Raw genomic sequence first — 27,303 nt, forward strand, 5'->3', positions numbered from 1 at the left:
GACACAAGCAGTCAGCCAACTTTTTATTTGACTTCGTCGGGTGGGGGTGGGGGCGGGACAAGGCTGTAGCTTCAGCTGTGCCCACAGAAGCGGTACGGGGGGGCCTGTCGGCCAGGAAAGCCTGTCACACGTGCTGACGCTCTTCTTCCCCAGTCCCGGGAGCCAGCCCCAAGGAGGGTTTTTTTTCCCCTAACCACCCTGGGTCCTTTGCCACACACTAGTCCTGTTCCTCACCCAGACCCGACACCAGCAGGCCAGGGCTCTGCCTTCTTGCTGCCCAGCCTTGGGCAGGGCAGGAGAACAAGGCCACGGTGGTGATAAGAACTGTCTAGGAGGTGGCTGTGCCCTCCAGCACCTGCCCAGGGCCAGACTCAGACCCCAGAAGCAACTTGTTTCTTCGGCCCGGGCCATGTGGGCTGGTGTCAGGAGGGCGGCCAGCTCTAATCCCAGCTCCCCCTCAATGCAGGCGACAGTGGCACTGGGCTGTGTCAGCCACCAGGCCCATGGCCCTGGTGAAAAATACAGCGACGTACAAAAATATATACATTTTAACCCCATATAAATTACTGACAATAGACACACAGATGGCAGCTGGAAAGTGAGTGCACTCAGCAGGGGGCAGGAGAGGTAATAATTTAGGGGGAGGACTACAGGAGTGCAGGTTCCCTCCCCATAGCCTGGATCCTTAGCAAGGGGGAGATGTCTGCCCAGGAGGTGGGGCCGGGCACAGCCCGCTGTACCTGAGGACGTGGGAAATAAATTAGTGTCTCAGAGGCTGGGCACTCGTTCCAATACTGCTGTGTCCTCCCACAGGGAGCTGGGGAGGGGACCCTGGGTCCTAGCTGGCCACGCTCACGCGGCCTCTTTAAAGTGCTGAAGCCCACAGAGACTCAGACAAGTGCTGCCCACTCTCTGGGGGACCTGCGTGCAGCTGTTCTGCTCAGCCCGAGACCTTGAGGGCGGCAGAAGGTAATACTGAGCGGTGTCTCTCCGGCTCCAAGGGGATGGAGTGAAGCCACAGGCCCGCCGTGGGGAAGGAGCATGCGCTCAGGTCCCCTGGGGCTAAGTGCTGCTGGGGTGGACCTTGTTCTTGGCCTGCAAGGAAGCCCTGCTGGGGCCTGTAGCCAGGCCAATGCCTCGACTGGCCCGGGCAAGGCGGCTGGGCAGGGCTGGCCGCAGGCCTGGGGAAGGGCCAGGGGGAAGAGAGGCTGGGGGCCGGCTGTTCCTGTGGCCATGCAGGCTTTGTAGCCGCCGCTCCAGCTGATAGACGTCCTCTGTAGCCTGGTTGAGTCGGTCAAACTGGGCAAGCAGGGCCTCGAACACGGCTTGGAGGCGGGAGGGTTCGGGCTCCCCCCGCGGTCCCAGCCGGCTCAAGCCCATGCTCAGCCCCTCCAGCTGGCTGGAAGAGGTGGAGGGGCGCGAGGCATCAGAGTCCCCACTCGGCGGGGGCATATCCGAGGATGACTTGGAGCCCCTGGATGAGCGGGAGGGCAGCGGCTCCATCCCTTCAAAGCGAACTTTGTGGCGGAACTGGGGGCGGCACAGGGGCTCGGTCAGTCCGGCTGCGCCCTGGACTCACCTGGGTCCAGGGCGCGTCCCTCTCCCCCCCACTGGGCCGTACCCACCTCCTTGACCTTGCTGAAGCCCATCCAGAGTCGCAGCCTGCGCAGTAACAGTTCGACCATCTCATAGTCCTGAGGCTCCCAAGCTGGGCGGTAGAGCTCCCCACGCAGAGTGTGATACCTCCATCGCAGGAGGACAGCCCCCAGCCTCAGGGCCCCCCATAGCCGCAGGGCCCAGAGCCCTGTGCACAGAAGCGGGGACAGGCGCCAGGACTCCGCGGGGCACAGGGTGGGGCCCCCAGTCCCCGGACACAGCACCAAGAGGGCTCGGGCAGCACTCCGAAGTGAGTCCACGCAGGAGGATACCAGCTGCAGGAAAGGTGGCATAAATGAGGGGCGTGCCCCTGGCTAAGCCTCCCCCAAGGGACCTCCTGTTACCTACCAAAACAGCCAGCTGGGCGTAGGCCACGGCGAGTACCACCAGGCATAAGGCTGCCCCCAGGAGCTCCGGCAGGGCCCGGCATAGCGTCTTGCCAAAAACCGACCACTGACGCACGAAGCGCAGCTGCTGGGCGGCCTGTGGGCAAGGGGTGTCAGCCGACCAACCAAGCCTGGCCCAGCTCGCCCAGCCCCACCCCAGCCCGCCGGCCCGGCCCTCACCTTGATCAAGAGCAGGAAGAGCAGTGAGGCGGCCAGGCCACGGGCCGCGGTGCTCAGCTGCGCGACCTGCTCGAAGCTGGTGAAGCGGCGTGGGCGGCGGCGCACGAAGCGCGTCCACTGGCGGTCAGCGGCTCCCAGCTGGGCCAGGCGCACCAGCGCTGCGGCCGCAGTCAGCGCCACCAACAGCCACCGCGCCCAGGCCCCGGGCCGCGCCTTGCGCGAACGCCCCTCCCTGCGCCAGGCACGCCCCTCTGCCAAGGAGAAGTAGAGCGCGAACAGCAGCAGGCTCACCTGCGGGGAGGGGGGTGGTCAGGGACCGTCTGGATACACCGGGGGTGGTGGTACGTGCTAGGTATTTGATAGGGTGGGGTCAGGACGGGGGTGGGGCTGAGGGTGTGGGCGGGGTTGGGATGCGCTGTGACAGGGGCCAGGAGGGCGGAGCGTACCGTGGTGAGCAGTTGCAGGGAGAGGCCTGCGCTCAGGCGCCGCAGCGCGAATGGACGCACGCTGAGGGCCGCCACTGCCTGTCCGGCAACGGGAAACTCGAGGCGCAGTGTGACAGCGGCGTGCAGCCCCACGGCCGGGCTGTAGCGCGTGAGCTCCACAAACACCGCACGGCTTCTGCGTGGAGGGCAGGGGTGAGGGGCGGGGCCTTAGGCAGCAGGGGTTCCGTGGACTGGGAAGGAAGTGGAGGCCACTTCAGGAATCAGGAGCTAAAAAGCTAGGGAGTGGGAGTCAACTGGAACCTCTGATGGGGGGAACCACTGATTAGAGGGGACCACTGATGAGAGGGGGCAACGGATGGGGGGGACCACCAAGGGTAGGGTAGACAGTGGCAGGGCGAGGTTGCCTGTCTCCTGAGAGCCTACCTGTTGTCGATCCAGTTGTGCAGCTGGAGGAAACCCAACTGCGTGCGGCTCTCCTCCAGGCTCAGCCCCAGTTCCTGCACATAGCCCCCGCTGTCGTACACGGCGCAGTAGCCCCAGTACCAGACGCTGTGGGTGAAGCAGTGTTAAGAGATGGCCCAACCCTGCAGGAACCTGGGAGTCAGGCTGAGGTGAGGGGGGTCCTTTGGAGAACTCCCTCTGCTCACCCCAGCAGGTCTGGTGCTGAGTAGGCCCAGGTCTCCGAGCTGTTGTGGGCAGCACTCCCCCAGCCAATGCCATAGTCACTGGTGCTGAAGCTGCCTGACGCTGCTGAACATGTGTGCGCCCCAGAGCCTGGAGGGTCTGGGCAGAGGGCTGAAAGCAGAGGACCGGGGAGTGAGCATGACCAAGCCAGGGGCACTTACTGTTCACCAATCACCTGGGCTGAGCTCCACATGAGCTCCCCGAACCCTCCCAGCAACCCTGAAGGTAGATATCATGGCCTCACTGACATATAAGGAAACTGAGGCAGGCAGAGGGTAAAGGTCACACAGCCAGGTCCCTGAACCAGAATCCACTCAAAGGCTTCTCTTTGGAAAAGGTCAGGGACAAGTGCTAGAGTGCCCTTCCTCCCCCACCAGCTCACCTTCCTGCAGCCGCACCTGCCGCAACCGTGTGGGCCCCAGCTCTGGGCTGGATTGGTTCCCGTGGACGTAGGGCAGCAGCACGTGGGACATCCACGGCCAGAACTCATCAGACCTGCCCACACCAGACACAAAGTCACACGCTCCACCCCTCAGCTTCCTGTGCTGCTGGAGGCCCCAGGCCCCAGGAGCAGAACTACTGCAGCCCTGGCCCAGCCCATAGGAGGCTGCCAGTGCCACCCAGGGGACAAGGCAGGACCTGGCTCCTCAACCTCGGCCTACTGCTGTTTGGGAGCAGATAACTCTTACGGGCTGTCCTGGGGGCAGTAGGATGTTTAGCAGTTATCTCTGGTCTCTAACCATTGTCAGCAGCACCCACTCCAGTCCTGATAACAAAAAATGTATGGAAACCCTTCCCAATGTCCCCTGGGGGCTGTGCTGGACCAAGGGCAGGATCAAGGTGGGCCCTGGCTGACATCAGCCCCGTCCTGGCCCAGCAGACAGTGGGGTACATGGCTATAGGTGTGTCCGTACCGGCTGATGGCCAGGAAGGCCCGGCTGTCTAGCTCCTGCCTGATGGCGCTTTGCAGACGGTAGGCGTGGCTGTGGCACGAGGCGTCCCCATAGTTGGCCAGCAACGTCACCAGCAAGAAAAGCATGTACACCAGGAGGCTCTGGGGGGCAGGGATGGCCCTGGGGTCAGCCAATCCCAGCCTGGCTGCTGTAACAGGGCAGGGCTTCTGGACAACCACTGCCCATGGCCAGGGTGCCTGGCACTGACAGAGGGCAGCATGACACCCTGCCAGTGTCCCAGCTGGGGGTAGACATACCATCTACCAAAGGCCAAGGAAGTCACGCCCAGGGCCCTGATGCTGGGCAGGAGAAGGGACAGAGCAAGGACTACAGGCAGCAGGAGTTGGGGTGTTAGAAGGGAACTGGCCATGGCTACAGAGCCCTAGACTGCCCACTGGAGGGCCTTCTGTGGGAGGAAGGGGTGCATGGGAGTCTTTGAGAAGGGCAGGACCTCTAGGGAGAGGCTGCACTGGCCAGGAGGTGGAGAGGCTGGGCAGGTGTTGGGCTGAGCTCACCCTCAGCATCCTGTGTAATCTCTTGACTTTTCGGGCTTCCTCCTTTGCCAGAAAAAGTGCGAAGCCATGGGGGGGCCGCACACGGGGCACTCGCTCACTCACAGGTGTCACAGCCGGGCTCTCGACCAGAGTGTCATCCTCATCGGGGTGCAGCCGCTTGGCCACCAGCGAGAAGTAGAGGGCTTCCAGCAGGACCTGGGCCGGGGGTGGCATCAGAGGGGCCCACAAGTGCCAGAGGCTGACAGCCTGCACCCCTGCAGCCCACTCACCTTGAGCGGCTCCCAACCAAGGAATGAGGCCAGGAAGCTGGAGCTGCTTGAGAGGAGCCACATGACACTCACACCAGGGGGAAAGCTGGCACCGACCCACCCTGAGACCCCCACGGCCACAGCCACTAGTAGCAGGCTGAGCCCGTGGGCCAGGGGTGCACACCAGGCTGGCAGCAGTCGTTTCTGCAGACCCTCTACCAGCCCTGGGGAGACAGAGACAGACAGGTAAGTGGGGGGCCCCAGAAGGCGGGGCAGGGAGGGGCATCCCGGGGGACACACAAGCGCACCTGTCCTGGAGAGCTTTGCTGATGGGGGCTGCTCCCAGGTTAGGCCCGAGCTGGGCAGCACCCTCTCGCCCAGCCTCCGCAGCATCAGTGTCTCGGTCTTCTCCCCAGAAGCACTGGACCTGACAGAGGGAAGCAGCCAGCACTCAGCGGTCAGCCCACACACTGCCCACCTCATCTGTGGAGCGGTTCCTGGAGCCTGTCCAGGCCTGTTCCCCCCTCACCCGCAACCCCAAGCCAGTCCCTCTCTCCCCCTCCCTTCCTGCTCACTCCATGGACCTGCCCCATATCTTTCTGTGACCTCTTCCGCCTCTGTCCTGTCTGCCACCATTCCAGCAGCCATCGCCTCTCACAGCACCGCCTCCAGCCTCGTCCCACTGCCTCACGCCTTGCTTCACACCAGCAAACTATGAGTAACTTCCAGTAAGCACTCCCACGCCTCGAGCCCACCCCCTCCAGTTCCCAACTGCACACACAGTACACAAAGGGTCCCTGTGCTGGTGCAGCTTCGTAACCTAAGACTAGCTTTTGGACAAGAACACATGCAGTGTCCTCCCGATTCCAACAGTGCACAGCGCTCTACAGGATCCAGAGACCCCGCGTCTCTCACAGGGCTACCTGCCTTCCCAGCTCCAGAGCTGCTGCCCTAGTGAGGGAAAGCGAGAGGAAAGGGGAAGAAAAAAGGGACAGGCACTTACTGAGGAGACAGTGCACACACTTAGAGGGGTGTCCGCACAGCTGTGCCCTGATTTCAGAAGCAGAAGAGAATAGGCCCCCAAATCCCAGTATGAGCCTGCCATTGAGCTACACTAAATGTTTCTGGTTTGTGCATTTCCTAGAGAATAAAAGGCACTATTATCTACGGAGGTGGGAGATCAGAGAGGACGGCAAACGAAAACCACGTTTTCTTTCTTGAAATGGACTTTTCTGACTATAAAAGTAGCCTAAACTATTTGTAGAAAGCAGTGTAATAATAAACAGAGAACAGATATTTAATGCCAGCATTTCCATCATGCAGGGAACAGTAGTGGTAACAGTCACTTCTAGTTCCTTTTCTACCCATGCACGTGCTTATATTTTACACGTAGGTATAAACACAGGCTGTATCAGGTCATGTAGCGGCTACAGCTTAGAATACTTCGAATTTTACATCAGACTCTAAGCTACATGGAAGCCAAGACTATGTCAGTGAATGGATAACAGTGACTAACTGATCCCCCACTAACTGCCAGGCACTGTTCTAAGCATTGAGTGAAGAGAACAAAGTCCATTCACTTATAATTCACATGCACGAGTGGGGAAGCAGACAGTAAGCGTGGGCACTGCTTAGTGTACAGGAAGTGGGGGAGGACCCGGAGACAGTGGCCCGTGTCTGCATGCGTGTGCGCATGTGCCTGGGTCCGTGTTACTGTACTTTACTATTGTACATTTGCATAAGGCAGGAAGGAAGACTCTGATTAGGTAGTATTTGAATGAAGAACTGAGGAAGCAGACCATGAGGCTCTCCTCTCGGAGAGGAGCAGCCCAGGCACAGGGAGCAGCAGAAACAAAACACAGAGGCAGAAGAGCGAGGGCCGCTGTAGCTGAAGAGAAGCCGGGAGCGAAAGGAAGGTGGCAGGAGAGCTGGGGGAGGCGTGGGGGCATGGCTGGGAGAGCGTGTGGGAGTGTACCCAGCCATGGTGGGCTGCCTCCAAGATGCCCCAGTGACATTCCCTCCTGGCATTGCACCCCAGCATAGTCTCCTCCCACGGAGAAACCACGAGGATGTTGCAGAATGACAGGTGTGACTCACAGGGCTGGGCCATCAAAGAAACTGGCTGCTGCCCTGCTATATCTGACACCCACTCGGAATGCCGGCTGCCATGCTGTGAAGACACTCAAGCAGCCCACAAAGAGGTCCAGACAGGAAGGAGCTACAGCATCCCACCAACAGCCCAAACCAAGGTGCTGCTGTCTGAGTCATTTTAAGCACTGAGTTTTGGGGTAACCCATTATGCAGTGATGGCTAAGCCATGCCCCAGGGAGGCCGGGACAGGGCCTGCTTCAGGGTGCAGGCTCTGTCTGGCACAGCTCAGGCGGCCCTGGAACCTTCCAGGCAGAAGATGACGCTTGGATGGAAGATGCAAAGGCAGATGGAGGAGGCTTGTGTGAGGAAGGATGAAGAGTGGAATCAAGAATGAACCCAGGATTTTTGTTTTGATCAACTAGAGAGAACACTGGCCTTTTCTGATAGGGGCAGCTGGGGATGGAAATGTCTCAGCAAGGACATCAAGGGCTCCGTGTAGCTGTTAAGTCTGTGTTGAGCACTAGAACCCACGAGAAGTTGTTTGGCAGACAGTCGATATCTGAACTGAGGTTTCAGGAAGGGTGTGGGCTGGAGATGCTTGGCGTGGCCAGCTTATAATTACTACCCCAGGATCTCCCCATGTTATAGTTTTTAATCAGCTGGCAATTGCTTCATAAAAATGCTACCATGTCATGGTTGTCTTTGTAAAATGATTGGAGAATCTTTCCCTTTTTTCTCTGTGTTCTGAGACAGATTGTATATTTTAGTAATTTTTGGTTGCTTGAAAATTAGAAGAGTTAAAAGGAATGGAAATGTAGGTATTAAAACAGATATAGTCAAGAAAGAAAGGAGAAGGTAATTCCTAATGAATCTTGTTACTAAACTGGAAATCAGCCAAGACATTTGAAAATTCTTAAAAATATAAAATCAAAATGGGCTCAAAAGAAAAAAATGGGATATTTAAAAACCTACCAATGATTCCTCATCACAGCCAGGCCCTGAGCCTCACACTGGTCGCCTCTCTTTTCCTCAAATGTCCCTCACTCCTGCTGTACTAAACGGAACGTTTGCTGGGCTCTGGGCAACCCCATGAGGTCCTCTCAACAGATGATGGGCTCAGAGGTCAAACAATGTCACCCCAGCGCCACACTGGGGACTTGGGGCTTGACAGCACGAGGCTAGTCCCATGTAGGGGGCAGGGCTTCTTGGCCTGGGGCCCACCCCCCATGCTCCCCCCCACCCCCCAGAGAGCCAGGCACTCACAGGCCAGTGAGCAGGTCTGTTTCCACTTGCGTGTCCTGGGTAGGGGCCAGGCTGCTGGCCCCTTCAGCCAGGATCTGCCGGATCAGGTCTTCATCTAGAGGGGGCAGAACGTGTCAAGGAGGGCAGGCATTCCTCCCATCCCAAGCCTTGGAGCCTCTCAGGGAGAACTAGGAGATACCACCCTCCCCAGCCCTGCTCACCAGACACTGAGAAGTATTTGGCGGGTGAGGAGGGGCTGACCAGGGAGAGACTATCCTCCTCTGGGCCCAGCGTGCGGCTCATCTGGCCCTGTGCCAGCCGCTGCAGGGTGCTGCCCATGATGGATGGGTCACTCAGCAAGTCTGGCCAACTGAGTGTGCCTTCGCTGGACGGCCAGCACACCAGGCTGTAGGTGACACAGGTCAGCAAGGGGAGCCCAGGGGAACACGTCTGCATACCCAGTCATACATGGATACATGGGGCTTCTGAGCAAACACACCCCAGGACAGCATGTGACAACACACAGGGCCAACAAACGCTGGACGAGGACACATGACACAGCCATGCAGCCAGGATACCCCATAACACGGCACACACACAACTGACTTACAACAAAGCTCACATTTTCTCTAGGGACCCCCACCTTTTGGAATCATCCAGAAATAAGTCATTTTTCATTTGTCCAGCAAAGGCCTATGAAAAGTACAGACAGTGCCTCAGGGCTGCCCAGAGGGAGTGGGACCCACCCCACCCTGGCAGGGCCCCTTGGGAGCCCTCACCTCAGCACGGAGCCCAGGGAAGGTGAGGAAGGAGCTGTCCAGCACCGATGAGTCCAGGTAGCTGTCAATGTCCAGAACGTGCTGCCCTGCGGGGTTGGGGCTGGGGCCGCCAGCCACCTGCAGCGAGAGGCAGGCGGTCAGCAGGAGGCCGCTCTGGACCCTGTTCCGGGGGGGCATGCAACCTCTTGAGCAGGCAGAGTCTAGACTAGTGTTGTCTAGAGAATGTTCTAGAATGGCATACATGTTCTAGATCTACACTGTCTGGAGTGAAGTGATAGCCACTAATCACATGGTGCTATGGAGCACCTGAAATGTGGTTGGTGCAACTGAGGAAATGAAGTGCCAATGTTATTTCATTTTAGTTACTGTCAATATAAATAGCTCTTTACGGCTAATATCACTGGCCTGGGCTGCACATACAGTCCTTTCTTACAAATTGCTGGATTTGATTTGATTTCCTGTTTTGTTAAGGATTTTTGCCTGAGTATTACTAAGGAAGAGTGGCCTGTGGCTCCCTCTTCTCGTGACGTCCTTGTCTGGCTGTGGCATCAGGGCCGTGCTGGCCTCGTGGGGTGAGATAGGAAGCTCGCTCCTCCTGGGTGTTTTTCAGTCCGCGAAGGACTGGTGTGGCTTCTTCTTTAGCTGCTTTGTATACTCACCAGCCAGGGTGTCTGGGCTTTTCTCCTCACGGGAGGTTTTAAATGACCGATTCCACCTCTTTACTCGTTACAGGTCTGCTCAGATTTTTTTATTTCTCCCTGAGTCAGTTTTGGTAGTTTGTCTTTCTAGAAACCTGTCTGATTCTTCTAAGTTCCCTAACAGGCCAGACTACAGTAGCAGTTCACGGGATTCCCTGATTAGTCCTGTTCATTTCTGTGCTGCTGGTAGTTACGTCCCCTCGTTCATTCACGATTTCAACAATCTGTGTTTCTCTTGTTTCCCCGGGTCAGTCTAGCTGGAAAATCTTGCTCATTTTCCCTTTGGCTGCCGTACTGGATGGTACAGTCTCTGGCAGAGGCAATGGGGCCCACACTGCACCCTCGGGAGTCCTGCAGTCCCCAGCCTACCTTGCTCCGCGACATCCGGAAGAGGAACAGGATGACCAGGTAGATGGGATAGACAACCACACTGGACACCAGGCCGACGGCGATCGTGTCCGCACTCAGCGGGATCAGACTGGACACGGGCCCCGTGCTGTAGCAGGAGAGGGGAGACCTGGCTGGGTTAGGCTGCGAGGGGGCAGGAAGAGGCAGAGGGGGGTCATCTGAACCCCCACAGGCACCCACCTGTAGGCAGCATCTCCTACGACCCCATACCACATGGCATTGGCACCTAGGAAGAGGCAGATGAGGAGGACACAGCAGGTGGCCCGCTGGACGCGAGTGAAGCGGCTTCGAGGGGGCCGGTCCCATATGGAGAGCCAGATGTGCTTGTCAAAGAAGCCACGCTGGAGCTCAGCCACCAGGAGGCGCTGGAACCGCCGAAGGACCACCTCACCTGGGGAAAGGACACAGGAGGGGATGCAGGAGGCCAGAGGCGCTGGTACCTCCTCCAGCCTACCGGGGCCAGTGGGGGCGGGGCCTTACTTGCTGCCAGCACCTCCTTCTCTACCAGGCCCCCATTAGCCTCTGTCTCCACGGACAGCCAGTCGTTGACCAGGAAGAAGGTGCTGCGGGCGGTCTGCAGGTCCCTGACAATGACGTGCTGCAGGAACCAGGCGGGGCTGAGCCCTGCAGAGGGGGCGGGAGCTGAGTCAGGGCGGCTGGGGGCTGGCTGGGTGGGACCAAGGGGCAGCAGCTGATGCCCCCGCCCCCAGACCTTTGTTGTCATGCCACACACGGATCTTCCACACGCTGCCCAAGCTGTGAGGGGTGGCAATCTGGAAGATGTCCAGGCTGTTGCGATGGAAGGCTCTGTCCCCATCCAGGTGCCGGTGGCCACTGCGGCTGTCCGCCCCGTACAGCATGATGCCCACGTGTGCCGTGGTACCTAACGCGTGGAAGGGGAGGAGGAAGGACTCTAGGTTTGCTGCCCAGACATGTGACCTGAGCAAGTTTCTTCCTCTGTTGCCCTTCATTCAAGTATAGGCAGTTCTCACTCTGATCAGTGCTAATGAACACAGATCTCATTTATCTCAGTTTGTTAAATACACACAGCCTCCAACGACATGAATCAAATGTCAGTTACGATGGTATGCTAACTGTGAGGAACTGTGTCAAGTATAAACTTAGCTGCCAACTCTCCAGCCTCTTAGGTAAATAAGGGATGCCCATCCTGATTGGTGACCAATCACGTCGCTTCTTCCAAAGCCTGCACCTATCTGTTCCCACAAAGACCACCAAACTTGCAGTGGGGCTGCCTCCTTGTCTCCCCATGATAAATGGACACGGTGTTTTACAAAAGAGGGGACTGGCCGGCAAAAATGAAAGCACAGCTAAGAAATGAAAAATGGGAACGCTGGACATAAAACACTTGAATTCCTGAGCGCCTCTAATGTTTTAAGTGCACTGTACTGTTTCAAGTTATGTAGTACTAACTATACGTTTGTAACCAACAGTTTTTGACATCTTGTAAACAGCTGTTATCAGTGATTTATTATCATTCAATAATGATTTCCCCCACTGATCATTAAGCTCACTTTTGCACAACTCCACACACTAGAAGGTCCTGCACAACTGTCCAAAGCAAAACCACCCATACTGACTGCACCTGCCTCTCACAAGAACAGTCCTTATCCTCAGAAAGGAGGACGGGCTACCCATAGGTCACTGCAAGGATTAACGAGCTACTACTTCACACAGCATTTGGTAAAGCGAGCCCTTGTTTTATGCCATTATGATGACGATCACTACTAGGCCAGACAGAGCAAGAGAGAGTGGCCTGAGGGCCTGAGTGAGGGGCTACTCCTCTCACCTGAGCCACGGCCCCAGCCGGTCTTGACCAGGATCTCATACTTAAAGCGGCCTCCCTTCCCGCAGAAAGGGATGACACGGACCCGGCTGACGTCCAGCTGGTCCAGCTTCCGCAGGATCACAGCCATGACCATGTAGGTCACCAGGCACATAGCACATGTCAGCAGGACGATGTAGTTCATGCCCAAGCCAGACTCCTGAGGAGACAGAGCCGTCAGGCCCAGGCAGCGCGGCCCTCACCTCACCATCCCAGGGGCCTCTGCACCGCTCAGGAATATGGCGTCACTCACAGGGAAGATGAAGTGGACATGGCTGGGGGGCACGAAGAGGCTAGCTCCAAAGGCAGTGAGGTGGCGAGTGAGGCAGACGGCCTGACTGGGTGAGGTCTCCTCCAGGGGCACCAGCCCCTCTGTCCGCCACATCATCTCCTTCTCACTGAAGTACTGGCACAGGGATGTGTACAAGCCCACGGACACTTCCAGCGCCGACCAGCGGAAGTGGCTTGTCAGGTTCAGGTAGTAACTCCCACCTAGGTCTCTGGTCCTGGGAGAAGCAGCAGGGGGTGTCATGGTCACACCCCGCCCGGCACCCGGTCCCAAGTCAGGGAGGCATTCTGGCCCAAACACCTCTCAGCTACAGCCATGCTCACCATACACGGCCGGGCCCAGCACTCCTGTCATCCTGCTGCCACATCTGCTCCCGTGGGAGCCCACAGACCTTGGCACACATGGATCTGATCCCTCCAGTCCGCCCTCAAGAGACCATCCCTACCCACACCAACGAGCAGCTTGTCTGACCCACTGACCCAGTGCACCCGCGCACACTCCCAGGCCCTCACCCCGGGGCAATGAAGAAGGTGTAGGGCCTGTGATCCTCGCCCGCCAGCGCCTCCAGGCTTATCTTCCTACTGGCCGAACAGTTGTGTTCATTGGGCCATGGTGCCACGTGCAGGTAGACGGCCAGGTAAGGCTCAGGCTCCTCAGACAGGTAATGCTCTGGAGGTGGCATGTGCAGGGTCAGACGACTGCCCACCTGGGAGACACCCCTGGGAGTCCTCTTGAGCCCTCCCTGCTACAGGGGCCAGAGGCACCTCAATGCTAAAAGCAGCCTCGGCTCGTCCCTGGTCCTCCCGCCGCCCAGGGCCCCATCCATGGCACCCACCATTCAGCACTGTGTAGGTGAGCTGTAGGTGCAGCCCAGCCTCAGGGTTGCTGTGCTCGGGGGCGACCACAGCACTGACCGAGGCCCGGGGTGGGACGATGGCGGAGCCAGCACGGATGCGGTGGCCCTGAGCAGCCTGGTCGGAGCTGTTGGGCACCTTCACGGTGATGGCGCGTTCTGAGGCCAGCCGCCCGATGGGGATCTGGGCTCCGGCCTGTGTCTGGAAGGCCATGGAGGCCACCTTGGTGGAGACGGTGTAGTTGCTGATGTAGCCAAAGGGAAAAGGGTTGGAGTCGACGAGGAAAATGAGCTGTACCACATCGCTGAGGTTGGACAGGGCCCCACTGAAGGCGGTGGGGATGGAGAAGTGGCAGCCGGGGCCCGAGGTGTTGCCCTGACATAGCAGGCTCAGGGGGTCTGAGCGCTTGCCCTGAGCCACAATCTCCTCGCCAGCCAGGGTCAGGGGCTCTTCGTTGAGCACTCGGGAGCGCATGAGGATGCACATAAGGGCAGACGAGAGGTGGTAGGCCCTGGATGCCACCATCAGTGAGGGCGGCTCAGCCCCCAGCTCTGAGGGCTGTGGGTCCTGCATGTCTGAGCTTGCCTGGTGGATGAGGTCGCCTGTGGATGGGAGGAGAGGTCAGTGGGGGAGAGATGGAAGGTAGGGGGAGCACCGGGTACCCCCCCAGCCCTCACCCACACCTGTGATGTTGAGGATGCTGTCGGCGATGGCGGTGGGTGTACCGGTGCCTGCGTCGGTCTCAGCCTGCAGGACACGCATCATGGCTTCCAGCTTGTGCAGTGTCTTCTTCAGGCACGAGCGGCACACGGGCTCCTTGCTGAACACCTGTGGGGAACCCGGGCACCGTGTCCAGCCTCGCTCCCGCCTGACAGTTCCCTTTTCTACCCCTTGGCCCAGCTCAGTAGCGTCACACATACTGTGACTCCAGGGTCACCTCCTTGACTGTGGCTTCCCGCCTGTCAAGTCTCTAAACCACCCTCTGTAGGGCAGCTGGAGAAACTACCCAAACGTAGTTCCCCTCCTGTGCCTCCATGCTGAGAGCCTTTCTGGGGCTCCTCCCAACCCACAAGCAAGGTCCAAGGTAACATGGCCCTGCTGGCCACCCCCAGCCACACACACAGCCACGGAAGCCATGTGGCAGACAGACGACCCCCCCCCCCGAAGACTCTCTGCTCCTTTCTCCTCTGCAGCAACCCCTCCCCAACCCATCCCCCAGCACAGTGCCCTCCATGTCATGACTGTGCCCAGCCCGCTTCCCGGATGAGTGGTAGGAGGCCTCTCAGGGCTGGAGAGCCAGATCAGGTGTGACCACAGGCCCAAGGGGGAGAGCACAGGATGGGCTCTGTGTGTCAAGCTGCTCCTTACGCCCTCGGCCCCTCTGCAGGGTCATCCTGGAGGCACCTGTGGCTCATACTGGGCTCACCCAGAAAAGGCACATGGCCAGCCAGACTCTCGGGGTAGGGAGGCCCAGGGCTGCCGAAGGGCCTGGGTCCCACCGTACCGTGCACTGGGCCAGCACTGCCGCGATCTGCTGGATGTCGTCCACAGTGTTGACCCTCAGGGAGACCAGGGTCTCTGTGATGTTCTTGCGTATCTGGGCTGGCAGCTGCCACCTGGAGTCTGGCTCTGCCGCCATGGCCAGGGACTGCTCATACTGCAGGTGGTGAGCACAAGTTAGCCATCAGTGGGTGCCGGGCAGCCCCACCAGCAAGCAGCGCAGGTGGACACAGTGCAGACTGTCTCAGGCGCTGTATAATGTGGGCAGTGACCTGAACCCTGTTTCTCAAAGGGCAAAGGGGGGCTTTCCCAAGACCCCCTTCAGGGCTGGGACACAGGGAGAGGAGAGGTGAGGTGGGAGAAGCCTGGTGCTGGGGAGGGCCTGTGGGGAATCTGTTGAGTGCAGGAGTCATTTCAAGGAGGTTAGGGATTTTGTGCGTTGGGAGCCAGAGGACCAGCCCTTTGCAAGGGACCGAGGACCCAGGCAGCACTGCTCCCACCCGCGGAGGGCAAACCCCCTGCAGTGACCTCGTTGAGCACAGTGATGAGGGCCAGTGAGTACTCGATGACGTGCTGGGGGTCGGCCTGTCTCAGCAGCCCGGGCAGCATGGTCTCCGTGAGGCTGTGCAGCCAGAGGGTGAGGTCTGGGGAGCCGCTCAGGGGGTCTCCTGGAGGCTCTGGCAGGGTGATGGCCAGAGACCTGTGCACAGAGGCCATAGGTGTAGAGGCAGCAGGCCCTGCTCCCATCCCCCAGGCCCTGTTCCCAGGGACCCTGCCCACCTGTTGAGGGCAACCACAGCAGCACCCAGCTGGTCCTGCACCACCACCGCCAAGCCCACCTCAAAGTGGGGCGCGAAGCCGGGCGGCAGCACAGCCCCATAGGTGGAGAGACTGCCCTTGTAGACACAGAACTCCTCGCAGTGGCCCTGGCGACAGCGCCGCAACAGTAGGGCGTACACCAGCGGGGCGCTCACGTCCTCTGCATCCCGCCAGCCTGCAGGCCCCAATAGTGTCACCACGGCCCCTCCATAGGGTATCCCCTTGGCCTTCTGCCTCCCCCACCCCTGCCACACTCACCCGCACACTCGAAGTGCACCTTGGTGGTAAGGGCACGGACGGCATCCAGCGGGAAGAGGTGGCAGGAGCCCCCCAGTGGAGGGCGGTTGGGGGAGAGGCGGATGGAGGCACAGCCCTCCTCCTCTCCAGAGAGGCCCAGCACAGTGAGCGTGAACGTGTACCCCTCGCCGTCCTGCAGCACGCCGCGCCGTACCACCAGCCGCATGCCCGAGCTGCCCGTGGACGTCGTCGTCTCGTCCAGCACCAGAGTCTCATTGCTGAAGGTACTCGCGGCCCAGCGCTGCAGGATGCAGATGGGTGCTCAGGGGCGACACTGGCGCTGCTGCCACCTCCAGGGCTTGAACAGGCCTCGCTGGAGCTCCGCCCCTCCACCCAGCCCAGCCCTTATGCCCGAGCCCCGCCTACCCAGGGCCCACCCAGCTCACCCCTCGCTTGGAACCCCTGCTGCAGTTGTCGCAGCGGCCCTCCAGGTACACATAGGAGCTGCGGCTCACTGCGTATACTGCCTGCGCCTTGCAGGACACGCACTCCAAGGACACTATGGGTACCTGGCCACTCCGGATCAGCACCTGGGGATGGGGTGGGATTATAGAGAGGCCACGCCCCGAGACAGGACCTCTGCTTCCGAGGCCCAGGCCTCAAGTCCGCCCAGGGTGGTGGGGCGGTCACGGGCCCACAAGAAGGACCTCTCCTTCTGCACGTGCTGTTGTCCCACTGGGAAAGCTCCCCTCCAGGCCCTGCCAACTCCTACTCAACCCAAAGTCCAGGTCCTCAAAGGATGGTGAGCCCAGCCCTCACGTAGTGCATTAATCTGGGTTTGTGTCTCCCAATTGGGGGTGGGGGTAGTGTCATCTAAAGCAGCAGGAACCATACTGGGCTTATTTTCTGCAGCATCCGGGGCCCATCTTGGGCCTGACACAGGAAGCACTTAATATGTGTTCATGTATCAATGCGTGTATGAGGACAGATGTGCTCTCCACAGCCCTTCTGAGGTTCCTGCTGCCCTGGGCTAGGAGGGTGGGGCCCACCTCAGACAGCTGAGCTGGGCTGGACCCTGCTCTGAGCTCCCACCTCACCAGACACTCCCTCCGGGCAGGCCATCCCTCCCTGGCAGGACATCCGGGAGAGGCCTGTAGAAAAACTTTAAAAAGGGTGTTTGGCGACACCTGTAGCAGGCGGCCCTGTACGCTCAACCCTTCCTGGCAGCGCCCTGCCCACCTCGGGCCCTTGGCTCCACCTTGCTGGGGTAAGGCCAAGGCCCGGTGGCACCCACCGTCTGATTAGTAGCCTCCTCCTTCCGGCCGGCTTTCCACACGGTCAGGTTGAAGGTGTACTCCACACCAGCTTGCAGACGCTCCCGAGGGATGGTGACCACGCTGTTTCCACGGGGCCCAAAGTTCAGCGCACACCCGCCAGTCTCACTCTGTGGCCCACAACAGAGGCGGTGAGACCCTGGCCCTGGCCCAGGCACAGCTAGGGACACCCCTCCCCCGCTGGGAGCAAGCCTACCAGGACTCAGCCAGCAGGTGGCCCCCCTCCCCATGCTAGGTTCACTGGTGCAAACAACTAAGGTGAGCTGGGAGGACGCCCCCTCCCTCACTGTGGGGCTGACCTGTGTTGAGGCCACACAGGCCCAGTGGAAGCTGAGCGGCGTCTGGTCGCCATCCTCCAGGTTGGGGTCATACGACTTGCTCCCGTCCAGTACCAGGTCCTGTGTGTCTGACCACACGCGGTACGAGCCACCCTCAACAATGGGCACCAGGCGCTCAGGGGCCACTGTCACATTGGCCTGGATACTCTGTGACAGTGGTGTGTCCCCAAACGACACCACGAACACAAAGCAATAGTGGCCCACAGGCAGTACCAGGCGAGGTACCACCAGCTGGGGCCGGCTCACGTCCACACCGGGCAGGGCCACACGGGCCATGCGCCCAGGCCGCTGGCAGCTGGCGGCACGGTACACCTCCCAACGGTACTCGGTCTGGTAGGTGACACATTCACGCAGGTCGACGTGGGCCTCTAGGTAGTTGCGCTGGGAGCGTCGCATCAGCACCTGCGGGGGCAGGGCCACATCCACCTTGGGCTCCCTGCAGGCTAGCACGTGGACGGTGACCGTTGCCTGGGACACAAAGAAGCTCACCAGGTTGGAGGCATTCACCTCCACACGGTAGTCCCCAGGCTGCAGGTAGGAGTGGTTGGCCCAGGGGTCCTCTGTGTCCTCTGCCGGGGCCCCGTCCCCAAAGTCCCAGTGGTAGGCCACGCGCCGGGGGCTAGGGCTCGTTGCAGCCTCGAACCGGGCTGAGCGGTTGGTGAAGCAGCGGCCACTTCTCAATGCCACGTGCTGGATGACATCCTGAACCTCAACCACGAGCGTGTGGTTCACACCACCCAGCTCGTTAAAGGCACGCACGTGGATTTCCAGCAGCCCCGCGGCCACAGGAGTGTAGGTGACATCACGGCCTGACAGGATGACCAACGAGTCCCCCTGGACTTTCTGTAAGGAGAAGTACCATGCATAGGCCACGCGGGATCCCCGTTGCACCCGGGCTGTGAAGTTCCTCTCGGTGCCCGTGGGAATGGCTGGTTCACAGCAGTTGGGCACTTGGAGCCCACTCACGGCCTCCAGCACCAGGATGCGCGCTTGCGCCTGCACCCGGCTCACATGGTTCTCAGCCTGGACACTCACCACGTAGTCCCCGACCCGGGGGAAGCTGCGGGAAAAGTAGGGCCCTGGGAGTGTCTCAGAGCCGGCCCCGCCGACCTGCAGGCGGAAGCTGACGGCAGAGCCAGTGGCTAGCAGAATCTGAAAATGGACCAGCTGCCCAGGCTCCGCTACCTTGCTGCTGACCCACAGCACCAGGCCCATGACAGGCTCTTCCACCGTGAGATTGTGAGTGGCTATGGCCCAGCTGACCGCGTTAGAGGCGTTGAGTTGAACAGAGAAGGTGCCGGCGTCAGGGAAGACCACGGTGACGTGCTGGCTGTATCTGCTGCCACCTGGAACAGTCCAGCACCAGCTCACGTCGGTGCCCGAGGCCACCTGCCCCCAGAAAGGAACGGTGGAGCCGGCCACCACGAAGCTGCCATCCAGTTCACCGGCCCTGATACTGAGGCCACTCACGGGCACCTGCACAATCACCTCAATGGTGGTGTTGGCCAAGCCCAGCTGGTTCTTGGCTGTGACCGTGACCAGGTATAGGCCAGGGGTGGGGAAGGTGTGAGTGGTGGATGGCTCTGGGGTCTCCCAGCTCAGCCCTTCTTCCAGGGACCAGGTGTAAATGATGCTGCTGCCGCCAGCCAGCTCAGCGCAGAGGATGACACTTGTGTTGACAGTGGCTGGGTTAGGGGAGGCGGCCGCAGCCAGCCACCCCACGGGCTCCACAAAGTCCACAGTGCGGTTGGCCATGGCACTGCCCAGCATGTTGGTAGCCCGCAGCTGGACATGGTATGTGCCAGCTTCAAGCACGGTGAGCGAGAAGGTTTTGCCGCTGCCAACCAGGGTCGGGCCGCTATCCCGCTGGGCAATCCAGCCATAGGAGATATTGGTACCATCTCTAATCACGGCCTGGAGCTGAAGCGTACGGTTGGTGGGGAAGCAGCAGCCACCACCGCCACCAGCTACCTGCAGCCCCTCGATGCGCTGCAGGACATAAATAAAAATACTATCCTGGGCAGCGCCCACCTCATTCTCAGCTGTGACAATGATGTTGAAAGTGCCCACGGAGCGGAAGGTGTAGGAGATGGTGGAGCCTCCAGGGATAGGTGTACAGCGGTCGCACAGCACCCAGGAGTAGCGCACGTCGCTGCCCGCCTCCAGCAAGGTGCTGAAGCTCACACTGCCATTCAGGGGCACCACCGTACGGCTGGCATTGACACTGAGTCCCCGCACACGCTGCTGTACCGAGACGTTCAGCTGGGCCTCGCCACGGCTCACCTCGTTCCAGCCAGACACCTTGATGGTGAAGTGGCCCGTGCTGGTGTAGCTGTGGGTGACTGCAGGGCCCTCCAGCCGCCCACCGTCACCCAGATCCCACAGGTAGGTGGCGGGATGCCCGCGGCCCACAGTGGAGAACAGGTAGAGCTGCTGCAGCTCCAGCACACGGGACCCATTGACCCTGATGCCCGTGAGCTCCATGGGCTCCTGCACCTCCACAAGTGCTGAATCATTGGCAGATGAGATGTTGTTGGACACGGTGACCATCACGAGGTAGGAGCCCACATCCCAGTAGGTGAATGTGGCCTCGGGACCCCCAACACAGGGTGCATCCTCGGTGCCAAAGTCCCAGGTGTAGTGGTAGGGGAATGCGGGCCAAGCGAGGGCCACCAGCCGGGCCTCATCTCCGAGCCGCACAAACTGCCTCTCAGGCAGCAGGGTGACATTGCCCACTTCGGGCTCCACGCACACGCTGGTGTAGTAATGTGCCTTGTTCACACGGCTTGACAGGATGAGCGCCAGGGGAAACATACCACTCCTCGTGAAGTTGTGCCTCACCGTTGGGTCCCCCCAGATGGTCGTGTTGGAGGAACCATCACCAAAGGTCCAGTCGAAGACGTAGTGGGCAGGGTCCCCAGTGACGTGGGCCGTGAGCTGGGCCTGGGGCTGCACAGGTATGCAGGCTGCAGGGTCGATCCACAGCACCTCCAGGACGAAGACCTGCACTGGCAGGCTCTGGGCCAGGTGGCCGGCTGGGCTAGATGCGCCCACAGTCACGGTGCAGTTCTGCGCCCGCAGATACACGTGCTCCACCACGGGCTCGGGGCCCATGAGCACTGTGCCATCCCCCATGTCAAACGTCCATGTGATGTTGTCGCCCGATTCCAGCGTGGCGTTGACCACCACAGGTGCACCCTGCTCCACTGCCGGGCTCAGGCTCACGCTCAGGCCACGGAGCTCCTCAAAGATGTGGACATCAGTGCATGCCACTGCACTGCTCACGGTGTTGTTGACCTCCAGGCGGACGTGGTACAAGCCCCTCGAGGTGTACGTGTGGTTGGCCATTGGCTGGTGCTGCGTCACGGCTGGGGAACCATCCCCGAAGTCCCACATGTACAAGACGCCCCTGGGCGAGGGCAGTGGGTGTGGGGAGAAGGCGATGGGCTGGCCAGCCACCAGGACAGCGCTGCCCACGGCCACGGTCACGGCAGGCAGAGTGGTGCGCACACTCACAGGCACCAGCTGCGTCAAGTTCTCGAAGGCATTGGACACAAGCAGGGTCAGGTTGTACTCACCTGGGAGACACGCCTGGAGTGGGAATGGGGCCAGGGCCACCACACCACCTGCTCAGCACAATCCCTCCCTAACCCCACGAGGGCTGCTGTGCACAGGAGCCTCTTGGGCGGGCACAGAAGGCTCCCGGTCAAGGCGTGGACAGGGAACGGCCTTGGGTCCCACCCCGGGGGGCTCACAGCGAGGCATGTGTGGGGTGCCATCAGTATGGGGCACGACACAAGGCTACAGAAGAAGCAAGACAAGGAGCGACTGTTTCCATGATCCCACTTGGATCAACAGAGTAAGTGCCAGCACAGGGCAAGGATTGTGGGGGCCCCACAGTTTACTTTGCATTTTGTGCATGAGGCTTCTGGAATTTTAAAACTAAAAGGTAACCTCCTAGGCCCCCGAAAAAGGCTCAGAAGAGGGGAGAGAGGGGACAGGAGGATCCAGTTTCTGACCAGCAGACTGAAATCATGGCATTCAGTGGCTTGGTCCACCCCTCACCCCTGGGCACCCCTCCTTCACCCTAATAAGGCCCTGGGCCAAAAACCCAAGCTTGCTCAAGGCGGGCTGCCCCCAGGGCAGAACCTGCCCAGTGGGGGCTGGCATGGCAGTGGGACGCCTCACCTGGGATGGCATAGGTGTGCGTGGTGTTGTGCTCCACCAGCACCTGGGCCACGGTGGGGTCTGGGACCTGGAAAGACTCGTCGTATGGAGGCTTGAACTGGCTGATCACCTGCTCCCCATCCCCGAAGGTCCACCTGGCAGGGCAGTGAGCAGGCGGTGAGTGGCTAGGGGGATGGGTGGGAAAGGCTGGCCACTCCCATGGGGGGATGTCCCCCGGCCTGGCTGCACTCTTTCCTTGTACCTCCCCTCAGGGGACTACCCAGCTCTGCTGCAGCCACTACTCCTTCCTAGGTCCTACATACCAGCACCTCCTGACAGATGAGGAGGTGGGGACTCGGGAGGCTGGGGAAGAACCTGGCGCCCCTGCTCCCCACTGGGCCTGGTATACTTACAGAAAGGCCACCTCCACGGCCGAGTCAACAAGCACGTCAGCCGCCAGTGCCAGCGTAGCATTGGGGGGCAGCACAGGCGGCACTGCAGACACCTGCAGATCCCGCATCCTGTGCATCCGCTCCACGGTGACATTGTAGTTCACAGTGACGTTGCTCACATGGTTGGTGGCTGTCAGCTGTGGAGACAGGTGAGGATGAGCAGGCGGCCAGCGGGCTGGGCCACAAGGCAGCGTGGGCAGAGCCCCACCCTGCACTCACCCACAGCTGCCACGGGGTCCTCAGGAGCAAAGCGGAACAGAAGGCAAGGGTGAGCATTGGCTAGCCGCCCACTCCCCGCCCCTGCCCTCGCCACCCACCCACCGAGAGCTTGAAGATGGCGGCACTCTGGTAAATGACATTGAAGACCACGTTGTGGAATGTCAAGGACTGTTTGTCATCGATGGTCCAGCGGAAGACCACGTCCGAGCCGGCCTCCACCATGGGGCTGTACCTCTGCAAGAAGGGTACAGTGTCGACCAACAGTGACCCTGCCCCAGGCCAGGGTCTTTGGAGGACCGACTCTGCCCTTAGCCCCCCTCTGTCCACTTGGACACATCTCCCTGTGGGGCTTGCTGGGACAGGACTTGAGGACAGCGTGGCAGAGGGGGAAGGAAGGCAAGAATGGCGAGGAGGAGAGCCCCAGGGCCCGCCATCAACTAGGGAGCCACATGGTATGGGGCTGAGCTTGGGCTCAGTCACACCTTGACCACTCTGTGCCTGTTTTCCTACCTGTCATCTCTGAGTCTGCACCCTCCTTCCAGAGCTCTGGCTCAGGCCCCTTAGTTGGACAGCACAATGCCATTTAACAAGGCACATGAGTCTCAAAGGGCCTCCATGGCTGCATGTTTACCTGCCTCACCTGATAGAACAGGAATGACCAGGAGAAGCTGGGGGACACAACTGTACAGTGGCAGGGCCATCAGAAACAGCCCTTCTAAAGGCCCCTATGCAAAAGTGGCTGCCTTGTACAGGGTAGGCATCCCAGGCCAAAGAGAGCCCCTTCCAGAAGAGCACAGACAGTGGCCAGGTGGCATCAGACCCCACCTAAAAAAATGCTCACTTTAGCCAGGTGGGAACACAGCAGGGGCTCTGAAAACACACCCAGGCTTTATGAAGTCAGAAGTGGGCCAAAGAGTTTGATTTCATGAAATGTGAGAGTGGAAAGAAACGTTCTCAGAGCTACTGTTCTAGCGGTAACTTCAGTAATTTAGAAATGAATGACCAATCTAAGGAGCCACCTAATAGGACCTGCCCAGTAACCAACCACTGAGCCCCTTGGCCCAGCAGCCAAGCTCTTCTCTCACTGGGGAGGAGCCAATCTCTAGGCAAGCACCTTGTTTCAGGGGGCGTTGGGCAGAACTTCTGGCCACACTCACCACCAGGACTCCCTGCAGCACGCGGGCCTCAGGGCTGGGCGTGGCTCGGAGGCCGCAGATGGGCTCCTCTGCCTTCACCCACAGGCTGAGGTTGGCCCGGCCGGCGCTATTCTCCACCACGACCTCCACTGCATGCTTGCCCTCACTGAGCCCAGGCAGTGCCAGCACAGAGAACAGGGTGTCGTTGGCCTCACTGGTGCAGCTAGACACTAGGGCAGCCACCGAATCCGGGCAGGTGGCCTCGAAGGGTGCACTGATGTTGCCCCCAGGCCAGCACACCATGGCTGTAGCATTAGCACTGGAGTCCACCTGGAGCACCAAGGTCGAGCCGTTGGTGGGCACGTAGAGGAGGCCATCAGAGGGGACGGGGTAGATAACCTGCAACCCAACCACTGGGGAGAGCACATCAAAGCTGCAGGACAGGTTGCGCCTGGATACGCTGTTGCTCACCGAGGCCCAGACTTCATAGTGCCCAGGCCGGTGTAGCCCCGGGTTGGGCCTCAGGCCCAGCAGAGGGGTGAGTTGCTCTGTGGCAGTGAGCAGCCGCAGGGCACAGGCCTGGCTAGCCCAGCCGGTCTCCAGCTTGGAGGGCAGGCAGGCCAGCCAGGCTGAGGCACTGGTAGAGAGGTATGGGGCCTCGGGGCCAGGGCGGCCGAGTGCTGGGGCGCAGCGCAGGAGGGCGCCTGGACCGGCATCATGTTGTAAGCTTATGAGGTCACCAGGGAGCAGAGGCCCATCCTGGTCATGGAAGGCGACCTACAGGAGAGGGAGGTGGGGCTGTCAGGTCCTCACAGTGGGCCACCACTGGTCAGGGGCCTACAGGGGAGCCCTGGGCCAGGTGTTTAACAGGTGAACAGGGTCCTCCTGGGGTAACCCAGAGTCACTCCCCTAAATGGACCTGAACACTCATCAGTCACTCACACATCCCCAAGAATCACAGGGCCCCCCACCTAGGCACTCACGGTGAGGAGAGACAGGACAGCCTCAGATAAATGGAACACACACAGGGCAGAAAGAGAGGATGCGGGCAGGGGTAGGGATTCCCGAAAGGGGAGGGACCTCTGAGGGACACTATGGCCAAGATTTGAACAGGGATGAGGCAGACACTTCAAGAGAGGTGAAGAGATAAAGATACAGCAAGTGCAAAGGCCCTGGGGCAGGAGCTTCTCATGTTGAGAAATGAGAGAGGGCTCTAATGGAGCGGGGGGCGGCCTGGTGAGCTGTGCGGAAGAATCTACATTTTGTCTGTGTTTAATGAGGAGACCCAGATCTCGAGTGGCTGGGGGGGGGGGGGGGGGGGGAGGCAGATGGCACCCAGGCCAGTGACACACACCGAGTACTGGGCAGGGGGACCCGCAGGCACAGAGAAGAGGAACTCCCTCCACAGTGTGTAGGAGGCCCACGGCTCTGATGTAGACCCATTGGCACAGGCCTGAGGGTGGCAGGGGGTGTCCAGAGGCAGACAGACGTTGGATCTGGGGCACCAGAGACCCTCTGGCATGCATGCAGGGGCTGGCTCAGTCCCATTCTCCAGGGACCTGCTCTCGGGCTCGCTGCTGTTTTCTGGAGCTCCTACAAGGAGAGGAAGGGTGTTGGAGGCCCTGATTTGCTAACAGGCCACAGTCAGGGACACTCACTACTACATGAAGCCCTGACAAACAGCATCCCTGGCCCCCACCATCACGCCCCTACCCCTCCCAACACAGGGCCAGCTGACTCCCAGCCCAGGCAGGCCCCACGCAATTTGTCCTTGGAATTTCAGACGTGGAATCTGTCTCTGTGGACCCTGCTCTGTCCACTTGGAGGCTGGAGACCAGTCCAGTGGCCAAGGGACCAGCAGACATTACAGTACAGAAAGTCCACCCAAGCCCCGCAACCCCCACAACCAGGATGGGGTCCCACCTGCTCCTCCCACAGGCCGGTACACTTGCAGCCGCATCTGGGCAGGCCGGCTGAGCTCCTGGGTTCCAAACTCAACAGTAGTGAGGAAGGCTTTGTGGTTCAGGACCAGGCCAGGGAACACCATTACCTGGTGGGGGATAGGGTGGGGGAAGCGGGCTCAGCTCCACAGACCCCAGCCCTCAGCCCTGGCCAGCAAAGAGGGAAAGGAGCAGCCAGATGGGGCTTCAAGAGACCCCCACAAGTTTCACTCAGGATAAAGTCAGGTTGAAACCACTTGTGAGCAGCAAGCCCCCTACCATGTTTTTTTGGGGGGTTTTTTAATCCAGAAACCGAGAAAAGGTGCAAGACCAATCAGAGCTCTCCTGGGTACCGGGATGGGGCTTCTCCTCCCTGCACAATGGCATGTTTTCCAAACCATCTCTACTGGGCACACAGGATGTTAAAAAGGCCCAGGAAAAAAACAGCCTATTTTTAAGAGGCACACAGCAGCCAGAGTAAGGGTGACCTCCAGGCTGCGTCCTGGAGCAGGGTCGTGGTTGACCTACCTCCACAGGCTCCTGAGGGGCTGAGAGGGCCTCCTGCTGTGCCAGTGGGCTCAGGGGTCCCTGCAGGTCTCCACTGGGTGCCCCCATGAGGAAGTGCTTCGAGTCCAACACGGGGCCTGCGGTGGCGAGTGTGCAATGAGGTACTGGTCCCAGGCCAAAGAGGAGAATGTCGGGGGCCAGGGTGGTACTGAGCCACCTGGTAGTGGCCCCCCAGCTCCCTCCACCTTTGTCTGTTTCCTCCAGTGCAGACCAAGCCCAGGGTGACAGTAGGTGCTCAGCAAACACCTAAGGAACACTGATTGGCTAAGGAAGGAGCCTGGGGCAGGGAAGAGGGGATGCTGTCCTAGCCAGGGTAGGAGGAACTCCAGGGCGGCCAGGGAGATGTGTGTTTTTTGGGGGTCAGCTCTCCTGGTCCAAGGCAGAAGGTGCTCCCCGGCCCCCCAGCGCACCTCCAGGCCGCAGCTCACAGACGTAGCTGTGCGATGCCGAGCACAGGTCCGTGTTGCACTGCCCGGCAGGCCCAAGCCGCACACAGCGCTCCGCCGTAGCAGGGTGTGGCTCCCCCGGCAGCCAGTTTTGGCAGCTCTCCAGGCTAAAGGCCTCGCCCCGAGGCAATGGGCCTGCCTCAGCACCCTCCACAGCCGAGAAGCCAATCCACACGTCCAGACTCCTGCAGATGGTGGGGACAGCTGAGACTCAGGGGGCTCCCCAAAGACAGGTGCCCCTCTGCCCACTCTCTCGGGGGAGGGGGGCAGGCTCCTCACAGCAGCCCATCATGTGGGCCCAGTTCCTGCTTTCTAGATAGGGAAACCGAGGCTCAGAGACTAGGCCTGGTGAGCAAGGCCCACAGTAGTGCCCATCTAGTTGTCCACACGATGGGGCTAGGGGCCCAGCCAAGGGAGCTCCACCTCAATCAGACCCACACCGTGTCCTATGGGGAGGCTCTGGGTGTGGCATGTGAGAACTAGAACACCAGCACATCAGCCCCCAAATAGGCTACTCCTCACAGCTCTGCCAAGGTAGGAAGACCCTTCTAGAAACAGGGCTTATAGACACATGGATAGGGATGGAGACAGACATGGGGACAGGCAGCGGGACAGGGACAGGCAGAAGGAAATGGACAGGGACAGACATAGAGACAGGCAAAGGGACAAGGACAGTGAAAGGCACAGGGGAGAAATGAGGTGCTAGAGTCAGAGCCAGGGCAGGGCCACGCTACTGCCCATTAAGTGCCTTTGGGCAAGGGCCTGGACTACTCTGGGCTTCAATTTCCAATTCTAGACACTGGGTATGTCCAGGGTGTGATTTCACAGTCCAACTGGCCCCTTCCCACACGGGGACCCCAGGAGGTGGGCATCTGG

General features: G+C 60.0%; 1 protein-coding gene across 5 annotated transcripts in view; it reads right to left on the reverse strand.

Annotated features, from left to right (window-relative positions):
- Nucleotides 1-10: 10 nt before the first annotated feature.
- Nucleotides 11-27,303, reverse strand: part of PKD1 (polycystin 1, transient receptor potential channel interacting) — a 44,779-nt gene continuing 17,486 nt past the window's right edge. The window contains exons 7-47 of one of the 5 annotated variants that reach the window (XM_019648518.1): nucleotides 26,392-26,612; nucleotides 25,943-26,058; nucleotides 25,398-25,524; nucleotides 24,829-25,067; nucleotides 23,496-24,251; nucleotides 22,441-22,572; nucleotides 22,081-22,256; nucleotides 21,689-21,822; nucleotides 17,990-21,078; nucleotides 17,462-17,902; nucleotides 17,123-17,272; nucleotides 16,275-16,418; nucleotides 15,850-16,129; nucleotides 15,553-15,766; nucleotides 15,301-15,472; nucleotides 14,777-14,929; nucleotides 13,956-14,100; nucleotides 13,254-13,874; nucleotides 12,931-13,087; nucleotides 12,383-12,635; nucleotides 12,094-12,289; nucleotides 10,999-11,169; nucleotides 10,767-10,910; nucleotides 10,467-10,677; nucleotides 10,248-10,374; nucleotides 9,181-9,297; nucleotides 9,045-9,094; nucleotides 8,623-8,807; nucleotides 8,423-8,516; nucleotides 5,377-5,495; nucleotides 5,090-5,292; nucleotides 4,821-5,015; nucleotides 4,267-4,406; nucleotides 3,735-3,847; nucleotides 3,316-3,463; nucleotides 3,092-3,217; nucleotides 2,669-2,843; nucleotides 2,223-2,513; nucleotides 2,005-2,139; nucleotides 1,626-1,931; nucleotides 1,063-1,530 (exon numbers count right to left, since the gene is read on the reverse strand). In XM_019648518.1, the coding sequence (XP_019504063.1) occupies nucleotides 1,063-1,530; nucleotides 1,626-1,931; nucleotides 2,005-2,139; nucleotides 2,223-2,513; nucleotides 2,669-2,843; nucleotides 3,092-3,217; nucleotides 3,316-3,463; nucleotides 3,735-3,847; nucleotides 4,267-4,406; nucleotides 4,821-5,015; nucleotides 5,090-5,292; nucleotides 5,377-5,495; nucleotides 8,423-8,516; nucleotides 8,623-8,807; nucleotides 9,045-9,094; nucleotides 9,181-9,297; nucleotides 10,248-10,374; nucleotides 10,467-10,677; nucleotides 10,767-10,910; nucleotides 10,999-11,169; nucleotides 12,094-12,289; nucleotides 12,383-12,635; nucleotides 12,931-13,087; nucleotides 13,254-13,874; nucleotides 13,956-14,100; nucleotides 14,777-14,929; nucleotides 15,301-15,472; nucleotides 15,553-15,766; nucleotides 15,850-16,129; nucleotides 16,275-16,418; nucleotides 17,123-17,272; nucleotides 17,462-17,902; nucleotides 17,990-21,078; nucleotides 21,689-21,822; nucleotides 22,081-22,256; nucleotides 22,441-22,572; nucleotides 23,496-24,251; nucleotides 24,829-25,067; nucleotides 25,398-25,524; nucleotides 25,943-26,058; nucleotides 26,392-26,612 (11,434 nt within the window). Of the gene's footprint in view, nucleotides 1,531-1,625; nucleotides 1,932-2,004; nucleotides 2,140-2,222; nucleotides 2,514-2,668; nucleotides 2,899-3,091; nucleotides 3,218-3,315; nucleotides 3,464-3,734; nucleotides 3,848-4,266; nucleotides 4,407-4,820; nucleotides 5,016-5,089; nucleotides 5,293-5,376; nucleotides 5,496-8,422; nucleotides 8,517-8,622; nucleotides 8,808-9,044; nucleotides 9,095-9,180; nucleotides 9,298-10,247; nucleotides 10,375-10,466; nucleotides 10,678-10,766; nucleotides 10,911-10,998; nucleotides 11,170-12,093; nucleotides 12,290-12,382; nucleotides 12,636-12,930; nucleotides 13,088-13,253; nucleotides 13,875-13,955; nucleotides 14,101-14,776; nucleotides 14,930-15,300; nucleotides 15,473-15,552; nucleotides 15,767-15,849; nucleotides 16,130-16,274; nucleotides 16,419-17,122; nucleotides 17,273-17,461; nucleotides 21,079-21,688; nucleotides 21,823-22,080; nucleotides 22,257-22,440; nucleotides 22,573-23,495; nucleotides 24,252-24,828; nucleotides 25,068-25,397; nucleotides 25,525-25,942; nucleotides 26,059-26,391; nucleotides 26,613-27,303 lie in introns of those variants that run through there. The other 4 variants (XM_019648517.1, XM_019648516.1, XM_019648519.1 and 1 more) reach the window with 4 other exon arrangements.

Source organism: Hipposideros armiger, unplaced genomic scaffold (assembly GCF_001890085.2).
Source record: "Hipposideros armiger isolate ML-2016 unplaced genomic scaffold, ASM189008v1 scaffold_126, whole genome shotgun sequence".
Classification (NCBI taxonomy): Eukaryota; Metazoa; Chordata; class Mammalia; order Chiroptera; family Hipposideridae; genus Hipposideros; species Hipposideros armiger.